Source organism: Pygocentrus nattereri, chromosome 12 (assembly GCF_015220715.1).
Source record: "Pygocentrus nattereri isolate fPygNat1 chromosome 12, fPygNat1.pri, whole genome shotgun sequence".
NCBI classification, from domain to species: domain Eukaryota; kingdom Metazoa; phylum Chordata; class Actinopteri; order Characiformes; family Serrasalmidae; genus Pygocentrus; species Pygocentrus nattereri.
In genome coordinates, this window is record NC_051222.1 from 25,240,194 (window position 1) to 25,250,573 (window position 10,380).

A 10,380-nucleotide genomic window follows, 5' to 3' on the forward strand; every position below is an offset into this window, starting at 1 on the left:
TACATGTGTCCCAACATCTGAAAATCATTGTAGCCTTAATGCTTGTTTCTTCTGAAACACATATTTCTGCTAGTCATTTGTGTTTTAATAATAATATTATGATTTTTTATGTATAACTTTTTATGGCTGTGGTTGTTAATGTTGTGCTAGTCTTTTTGAAGTATGCTCAAAATTTAGCTGCAATTATCAATAATGTTGTTTCGGGGGTGTTATGATTGTTTTAATAGTGACAAAATAGAATTTTCAATAAATGCATAATTATTTATAAACAAATAGAATTAGCATGTGGTCACTTCATGCAAAAGGATTTTAGTGGCTTTTAGTTTTTTTTGAAAAGTATATACCAATTATAAATTGATGCCAACAAGGTGGGATGGGGGAAACAAAAGGCTGGTAAAGTTGTGTGATGCTAAAAAAAAAACAAACAAAAAAAAAACACCTGTTGGCAACAGGTCAGTAACATGATTGCATATAAACGAGCATCTCAGAGAGTCTTCTAGAAGTAAAGATGGGGAGGGATTCACAGCTCTATGAAAGACTGCAAGAGCAAATAATGCAACAATTCAAGAATAACTTTTGCTTTTCAGCATCTACAGTACATAATATCATAAAAAGTTTCAGAGAATCTGGAGAAATCTGGATGCAAGGGACAAAGCCAAAAACCTGTATTTGCTGGCCATGATCTTGGGCCTTCATGTGGCACTGCATTAAAAACAAACATGATTGGACCCAGAAACACTTCTGAAAGACACTGTCTGTAAAACAATTCATCGCTGCATCCACAAACGCAAGTTAAAACTCTTAAACACAAATCATATATAAACAGATCCAGAAATGCTGCCACCTTCTCTGGGCAAGAGCTCATTTAAAATGGACTGAGGGGAAGTGGAAAAGTGTCCTGTGGCCCGACACTGTGTGATTCTTTTAGGAAATCATGGACACTGTGTCCTCCAGGCTAAAGACCACTCAGCTTGTTTTCAGTAAACAGTTCAAAGGCCAGTATTCCTGATGTAATGTTCTCAAAATTTGGGGAACTTTCTCTCTTTTAGTCTAATACTAAAAGAATGTGTTAAAAAAACAGGATGTGCGTTTTTTTCAGATCAAGATGGAAGAGGTGGGGGCTAACCTTCACCTCCCACCAACTCCCCCTTCTAATGCAAAACTCACATCCACTAAAACAAGTGTCATTGCGTGATTCTGAGAAATGAAGAGAGAGCAATTTTCGACAGCTTTTACACGTCTGCTGTGGGGGTGTCTATGCTATTGAGAGTAAAAGCTCCTTGATGGTCCTTGGCTTGGATGTGTGTTTCTAGGAAAAAACCTTTAATTGATATATGAAGCTTTACTTTATGAGAAGGTTCTTAAACTTTAGAATGGTTCTTCACACTTGCACATCTAATTTACAAAAATGAGGAATCAGAAGAGGGAATCTAAAGTAGCTTTTCTATGACGTCACTCCAGAGAACCTTAATACTGGTGCAGATGCTGGTATACGGTTGGGTTGTGTAGGAATCTAACCGAATGCTTAGGTCACTGTATTGAATCACCTTATATGCATCACACAGCTTGACCCTTACCAAAGTCTTTGCTCCTATTACCATTTTGTTGTGTCCTTTCAGCTTTATTGCTTAATTCAATTTCCAGTCAAAACAGCCTTTGAGAAACGGGGAAATACAAAGAAAATCAATGAAAAAACAGGGGTTTACCAGAAATGTGTAATTTAGAAAATGGGTTAATTTCTGTTAAATATACACTCACCTGCCACTTTATTAGGTACACCTTGCTAGTAGAAGGTTGGACCCCCTTTTGCCTTCAGAACTGCCTTAATTCTTCATGGCACACTTTCAGCAAGGTGTTGGAAACATTCCTCATAGATTCTGGTTGGTTATTTGAGTTACTGTTGCCTTTCTATCATCTGACCTCTCAAACCAACAAGGCATTTTCATCCACACAACTGCCGCTCACTGGATATTTCCTCTTTTTCGAACAATTCTCTGAAAACTCCAACACTCCAGCACCAACACCCACGCCACATTCAAAGTCACTTAAATCCCCTTTCTTCTCCATTCTGATGCTCGGTTTACACTTCAGCAAGTTGTTTTGACCACCTCTACATGCCTAAATCATTGAGTTGCAGCCATGTGATTGGCTGATTAGCTATTTGTGTTAACAAGCAATTGAACCCAATTGTACCTAATAAAGTGGCTGGTGAGTGTGTATTTTCTTCTTTTTTTCTTGACCTTTACATAATGACGACTTTAACTGGAAACTACTTAACTGAAGGGATGATTTCAGACTTTTGCACAGTACTGTATGTTAGCCATTACTCTGAAATTTTATAAACATATAAAGAAATAGTAATGTCTCTTGCTTTCTTCTTCTGATTGTCTTTTATAGAGCCTGTTCTGGACTGTATTCCGTCTCTCAGAGTTCCTCGGAACACAGTGTGGAAATCTCCTGAAAAAGAGACTCTGAAGATCAACTGTACTGTTACCACTGAATCACACTGTTGGAAGAACTTATCAGTGTCATGGTGTAAAATTGAGGATACTGATCACTGCAGACCTTTGAATCACTCCAATCACACTGGAACAGGATGGAGGAATATTACTGAGAAGGAAAGAAAGTTTTTTCTGATTTTCTGGAGTTTATCTCTGCAGGACGCTGGACTTTACAGGTGTAAGTCAGATGGACCTGTATTCACTACAAGCCACGGTATCAATGTTACTGTTACAGGTAAAGACATAATGCTTCATATATTTTTCTATGTACAGTCTGGTGCGAAGTTTTTAGGCATCTAAGAAAAATTGTAAACCATTGACCTCAGCAGTGAGTTTATCACAATATACATTAGAATAAAGTCATATTCATAATTCAAATAAACATAAAAACAATAAAATAAAAAGTAACAAGAATTTCCTTGACACCTTCACAGCCGCCACAGAGACTTGTTAACATCATTAATTACATCATGAGCACAATTTACTGAAGCACTGATTGGTCAAACTAGGAGCTGCTTTTTAACTACATATAATACTGGGCTTCGGGGAGAGGCTTGAAAATGGTTAAACAAACACACTAACAATCAGAAAATCACTATTTATTTAATATATATAAATATAATTTATAAAAATATTCTATACATTTTGTTTATTCAAATATTAACACTTTTCTCAGCAAATAAACACAAACACATACTACACAAATAGATTTTGAAAATGTGTCTTGGGTGCCTAAGATTTTCGCACAGTACTGCATGAACATGACCACACATTATTTATTTGTTTATTTATTATCTGTAATCTTTCAGCCTCTGACACAGACGTTGAAGTTGTCAGCAATGAAAACAAAACAACAAGTAAGGACACTGATTTTCAAACCTCATTTCACAAGAAAACAAATTCATGGTCCTAAAATGATATAATCTGTTTATTGAGTGGTACAATCATATTTAGTCACTAATATCAGTTAGCATGTTCTTATTGTTCTTGTTCTCATGTTCTTATATTATTCTATAATCATCCACACACTGTTTGCATTGCTTCATTAACACTGATGAAGGGTTGAGCCGTCTTCTTGTAAAATACTTCTTGTTTCAGATGGTTCTTTAATTGTGCCTTCGGATCTGCAATGGCTTCCGTACGCCTATATCTGCAGTGGAATTGTAGGGCTGGTCCTCACAGTGCTGGTTGTGGCTCTACTTGTCATCCGGTGCCAAGGTACAAGTTTTATTCCACATTGTGAGCGTCATTCACTCATATAGTGCATATATCAAAATATCTTATACTGACATGATTTTCTGTTACACTTGCATAGGACCAAAACAATCCAAGAAAGAGAAAGTAGCTGACCATCAGGTACAGTGCACACATATTATTGCTGTCAAACAAGATCTTGTGACTCTGAAATGCTAACTTTATATGAAAAGAAAAGTTGTTTTTACTTTTACTTTAATATATTTTATTAATAGGTTTTTGCACTTGCAAGTCCCAACTGTGGAGTTTTGGATATGTGTTATTATTTTTAGCATTAAGCATAGAAAATATTTTTATAGGGTTATAACTCATTTTCACATACAAAATAAATGCAAACTGTAACAGGTTTATGCAATTTATGAAGCACATTTTATGCTAAAATGCCAGTATTGTACATGTTGCATACTAACCTGTGTAAAAAGCAGATTCCTGCCATTGAAACTCCATTATATCAATATCACATAAAAAAAAATTATATTGTTTTTGATCAGTTATTTATAGATTATATATATATATAAATATATATATATATTAATTGTTACATATGTTACAAAAACGTAAAATATGTTTTTCAAAGCCAAACAAATCTTGGAAACAGAGGTTAGCAAAAGGCATGATCACAAAAGTGTGAGAAGTTAAGCATCCCTGGATTCACAATAAAGCAAGTAAACATTCATATTTATATTAACATTCAATATTTTCTGCAGGTCCTTATCAGTATATAAGCAGACCATGCTGTTTAAATTCAATATCTAAAAATATCTTCAACATATCCTTACCCAATAACAAAAACTCTTTTTTGTCAGGGTCAATTATCTAAATATTTGCACAGCCAAGAGCCATGTAGTTACAGAAACACCCATACGTTAATAATAAATTTTACATTTAGTCCATGCTCTCTGAGCTTGCCAGAGCACATATCTAAAAAAAATATATCGATCAAATCATGTGGATAAAAAGTGAATATTTATCACTTCATTTATAATAAGACATGTTTGGTAACAAAACTGATTTTGTAAAGCAACATATTGTGAATGAAAATATGAAAACTATATGTAATCAACAATTAAGGGAATAAAAATTACATTCACCAGCCACTTTATTAGGTGCTAGTAAAAGGTTGGACCCCCTTTTGCCTTCAGAACTGCCTTAATTCTTCATGGCATACTTTCAACAAGGTGTTGGAAACGTTCTTCAGAGATTCTGGTTGGTTATTTGAGTTACTGTTGCCTTTCTATCATCTGGAACCAGTCTGCCTTTTCTCCTCTGACCTCTCACATCAACAAGGCATTTTCGTCCACAACTGCCGCTCACTGGATATTTCCTCTTTTTCGGACCGTTCTCTGTAAACCCTAGAGATGGCTGTGCGTGAAAATCCCAGTAGATCAGCAGTTTCTGAAATACTCAGACCAGCCCGTCTGGCACCAACAACCACGCCACGTTCAAAGTTCCTTAAATCACCTTTCTTCCCCGTTCTGATGCTCGGTCTGCACTTCCGCCAGTTGTCTAGACCACCTCTACATGCCTAAATGCATTGAGCGGCCATGTGATTGGCTGATTAGCTGTTTGCGTTAACAAGCAACTGAACAAAAAAAAGTGTTATGAAGTTTTGACATGACAGCAATGATATTTTTATATTTTTCTACATAGTTTTTCTTGCATTACTAGCAGTGGATTTAAGTTCTCTACTGAAAGTGAACAATACCTTATCAATCACAGTATCTCACCATTTATCTTTGTTTACAGTCGAGCACAAGCCAGAGGCCTCCTTTTACTTCAACTGTACATGACAGCGTGACTCGAGGCAACACCCACAGTCTACCCACCCAACTCAACCCACCATCTCCCTGCATCTACGATAATGCTCCTATTAGGGCGTCATCTCAGAGAGACGGCCCCTCCAGAAGACATCTAGCCAATCACACAGCAAAGCCAGGCCACAGCCATGACTGCTTCAACATGGAGGTGGAGGAAGAGGAGAATCCTCTGGTCTATGCCTCTCTGAATCACAAGGCTTTGTCACGGGGACAAGTTCGAATCAGTCATCCAGAGGAGACCTCCGAATATTCCGCCATTCGGCTCTCCTAACTATTAATGTCGCATGGACCTTTGAGGCTGACCTGAGAACAGTTTTGTGTTTTGTGTGGTTAGGGTTTCGATTTAAATAAGAGCAGAGGGTCCTGGATCAGAACTGTGAACTGTGCACTTATTCTACAAGAACTGAGAAAGACTGTCCATCCACACATTGAGCAGCTGTGATGGAACTTCATTGCATAGAACGTTCAAATGCTCTGTACATAAAGGCATTTTCACGACAGTAACTATGGCCTGAGATTCAGTGTTAGTGATTAAAAAGAACCAAGTATGGTCTTTTAATTTCACAGGAAACATAATTCAACTTAAAATATGTGGATTTTTACAGTACTATGGAAAATTCAGAGGCTACTTTATTTAATTTCCAGTCAAAACAGCACTCAAAGATTTCATCTTTGAGAGAGTGGAGAAAATCAAGCTCCTTCAGATTACTGAGTCAGAAAGGATGTGTAGCTGTCAAGAAGATCTTACTAAGAAAAATAAATTTAAGAAAATCTACAAAAGAAACAAAGAAGCTGCTGGTGTTCTCAGAGTTCAGGCATCATTATCACTGAATATGTTTGGGATTGCTTGGATGGTGAGTAGCAGAAAAAAATACTTCTAAGGCTAAATATCCCTGCAAATTTCCTTGAAAAACTGAAAGCAAGTCTCTCATAAAGATTAGAAGCTATAATAAATTATGAAATATTTGATATTCCATTTAGCAGTTGAGATTTTTCTGTAATTTTCAGTTAAATGTTTTGTTTTTTCTTGATGCTGAAAATGAGTAATTTATACTTTATTTGGTCATTTTCTCTGGAAAATTTCTCTGGACCGTCAAATTCCCTTCAAGTTTATTTTTTTAATTGAAGCAACACGTTGTTTTACAGCATATTAAACAATCTTAGACAAGGAAACTAAGAAAGTAGTTTTGGTTTGTTCCGAGTTCCAAGCACTCTTCCCATCATCAGGAGACCAAGCTCAAAACCCAGCAGTGCCATTGCTGCTCATGACCGAATGCCCACAGTGAGTAATCACATGCCCACCACCCAATACTCCTACTCTTATGATCCAACACTAGGCACGCCCCTGTAATGCTGTCCCCACACATGTGTAGGAGGCCTTTAGAGAATGAAACTATATTCTGTAAGACTTTTCTGAAGTTGATCAAATTGGTGGGATAAGACACGCTGGCAGTATAACCCTGATATAGCAGCAAGATCTGGACCTACATTTATCCTGTCTTTAAAAGTAAAGTTACTAAAGGTTACTGATAAAGGATCATTTAATTATGCTGATAATTATTTCCAGTGTATTGGGAACATCTAAAATAGTGTTCAGACTTTCATTTATCCAATATCCAGTCAAAACAGCCATTAAGTACAAGTTATTCAGGAAAAATAGAAGATATAACTGAAAAGTACATAAAAAACCTCCACAATTTTCATAGTTTTTTACTATTTAGTCTTTCAATTCTTTCAACCATACTTTTATTTTAGCTTCCATTCTTTTCAGATGTTTCAGCTTTTCAAAAAAAAATCATTAATTTAATGAATTAATGAATTAAACTTATCAGTCCATAAAATCTTACACCACATCTCAGGTGTCCAGTTTCAGTGTTGTAGTACGAAGTTTCTTCTTCTGTTTTTTGTCTGTTTCCTTTTTTCAGAATGAACAAAAGGGTAGTCTGTGGCTTTTGTGTGATACTTTAGCTATACTTTCCTTTTAGCCATTTCATTATAATCAAAAACCCTGTATCTGCACGTTGTATGTTTCCAAGTTGTTGACTGTAGCCCATCAGTAATTTGATCATTTATCAGCCCCTCTACCACGCAAATCAACAGTGAAAAAGAACAACCATAAGACCACCACTAACTAAATCATATGGGCTGTCGCTGACGTAATGCTTGTTAAAGCAACAAGTTTTTATCCCAAGTAAATTTGGACCATATGCATTAGTCATGAAATTTTAACACAATGTAGAGAGCAGCTGATATTATTAAATTCTGTAAAACCTATGACAGTAAACATACTGAAGATAATGTTTAATAATTCTATCATTTGAATACTATGATACTTTTTTAGGTGTGATTGAGCAGATATATATTGGATGGTGTAAGGTCAAATTTTAGATATGATAGCTTCACAGCACCAAGCCTGGTTTTAGAAGTGCATGATGGGACGGCCTTGTGCAACACAAAAGCAAAGAGCCCACAAGTACTACAATGCATGATTACATTTCCTGTGTGAGGAAGGGGAGTGTGTGACGAACGGAACACAGCATGGCGTGACTGTCACCTGTAGTGGTGGGATTAGTAAGATACTCCTTGGTTATTTCTCACATTGTACCTGTATGCGTGGGCACACGTTAGTAAATGACTTCATTCTTACTTTTTGCAGTGTACACCCCTAAACATGAAGGCTCCTCGGTGGTTCTTCGCTTGAATTTATGGTCCTACAAAGACCTTTTAATTGGTATAGAACCTGGTACAGAACCACCAATAGTGGTTCTTCTGTGGTTATGAGTATGGCAGATATCTGTAAGTCATTCCACATGATTCAGTCCCTAAAATATAAACAGTCATTCACAGTGTTTTGATGTGAAAACGGCATTTCTGCAGAAATGTTCCGAGTTAGAATTATTCGCAGTGGTGTTGACAGGAACCAGACGTCTGAAACATTTTAAAAACTCTAAAAAGGCTACTTTACTGAAAGCTTTCACACAAAATGGTTACAAATGTTTTCTAGTGTCTTAGACACTGATTTGTAATAGTTTTGAGATACGTTTTTGGTCTAAACTATGTGTTTTTCACTTCGTGCAGGGTGTACTAGGGTAAAATAGAGATCTACCTCTTGTTTATCCTTGTCAACATTACATATAACAGCTCATAAGATACATGTAGGGTTTGTTGGTGATTTTCAATAGTAAATAAAATGTCTGAATTTGTAATGTAGGCATCGTAACTCCTGGCTCTTATCACCACCACCAAAAATAAAAAATCTTAGTTTCTTTACAATTAACCATTTAACATCAAAACATTCTGTGTAACTTAATCACAATAATCACAATAATCACAATGACTAAATTATGCAGACATTTAGAAAAAGTGGTGGAATGGCCCTTTAAATCAAAGTTCTATCAAATAAAGTCTATAGTTTGTTTGCCCTTCTAAATTAAAGTTTAGTTAAAATTCACTGCTATACTGTAAATAGAACCCATTTAGTACCAATTTGAACAATGACAAGTAACCTTAACCAAGTATAATGGAATAACTGCTCCATGCTGGTTGGATATAAGTAAAAACAATGATAAAACTTTACTGTTTTAATAAAGTTAGTGATTAAATGACCATAAAATGGATTTTACCATGTTTCACTGTATGACACTAATAGCATCTGATAACTCAGATGGTATCTAAATGGTTGATGGCCTGGACACACTGTTCTAGGAAAAAACTTTATTAGGTAAAGAACTTTTACTTCATTATGTGGTGGTTCTTTTCAATGTTGAAGATGTTCTTCACACTCAGACATCTCATTTGCAGAAATTGTTCTTTAAAGGAGTCATAAGCTGAAAAGATTTTTAGTGGTTCTTCTATGGCAGGCAAGTCAAACTGGGGACATTCTGGGCCAAAGTGCTGCAGAGATTAACACTTACCCTCATCTACTGCTCTAAATTCAGTTCGTGACGGCCTGACTAATGAACTTATGAGCTGAATCAGGTGTGTTTAATAAGGCAGTATGCTAAAGTCTGCATTGTTTTGGCCCATGGGGACTGGAGTGTGATATTTTACCACTGAGTGGTCCTAGATCCGTGTTTAAGGGTGAAGAAAAATCCCATCTAGGCTTGACAATAGAGAAGTGATTAGACAGTTATGACAGTACAGGTCACCTTTCACCCCTTCAAATGCTCCGAACTATTTTCAGTTCTGTTAAAGTGTTTGTCAGAGACCTAAATCAGAGAACTGGACTTCTTTTTCAGTTTAATGGAGAGGTTCCTCTGTGAACTTCTTTCACATGTAGTTTGACTGTTTTGTGTCTGGCTGTGAGGTTTTGTGTTGTCGCAAACAAAAGATCCTTCATTATGTCTGAGTCTCTTTGAAGTAAACACTGTATGTACCTTAAGCAGCTAAGTCGGCTCTTGGAGGATGCTGTGGTAGAGGATGTATGATCTGCGGGTTTCAGGAGCATGACTGCAGAGCATGCAGGCCTGAGGTGACTGACAGCTCGTGTTCTATCCTTGCTATCTGACCTAGTCCTTTACACGGGTAAAGGTAATGACTGTTGTTCCCAGTGCCGGCCTCGCTGCACACCTGAGTTCATGAAGAGTTAAGCAAGTAGTTCAGTTTGAGATACACTGGCTCGCAAGGGTTTGATCTGGGAAAGGACCAAGGTGTGCAATAATGGTCCCTCATGGGAAAGCAGTTGAAAAAACCCCCACCTTTAAGCTAACGAAAGCTGTAAAATCAGGGGTGCTTACCACCATTGCACTTACTGTCAGTCCCACTGACCCTTTCAACCCTTTTTAATCTTAAGATTTATCACTCAGTAC

At 36.7% G+C, this 10,380-nt stretch overlaps 1 protein-coding gene across 1 annotated transcript in view; it reads left to right on the top strand.

Moving 5' to 3' along the window:
* The window catches only part of LOC108437767, a 9,255-nt gene extending 3,160 nt beyond the window's left edge, over positions 1-6,095 (top strand). Inside the window, exons 2-6 of the mRNA XM_017715104.2 lie at positions 2,398-2,736; positions 3,311-3,358; positions 3,600-3,719; positions 3,817-3,857; positions 5,502-6,095. Coding sequence (XP_017570593.1) covers positions 2,398-2,736; positions 3,311-3,358; positions 3,600-3,719; positions 3,817-3,857; positions 5,502-5,843 — 890 coding nt within the window. The 3' untranslated portion in view covers positions 5,844-6,095. The remainder of the gene's footprint in view (positions 1-2,397; positions 2,737-3,310; positions 3,359-3,599; positions 3,720-3,816; positions 3,858-5,501) is intronic.
* The last annotated feature ends 4,285 nt before the right edge of the window (positions 6,096-10,380 follow it).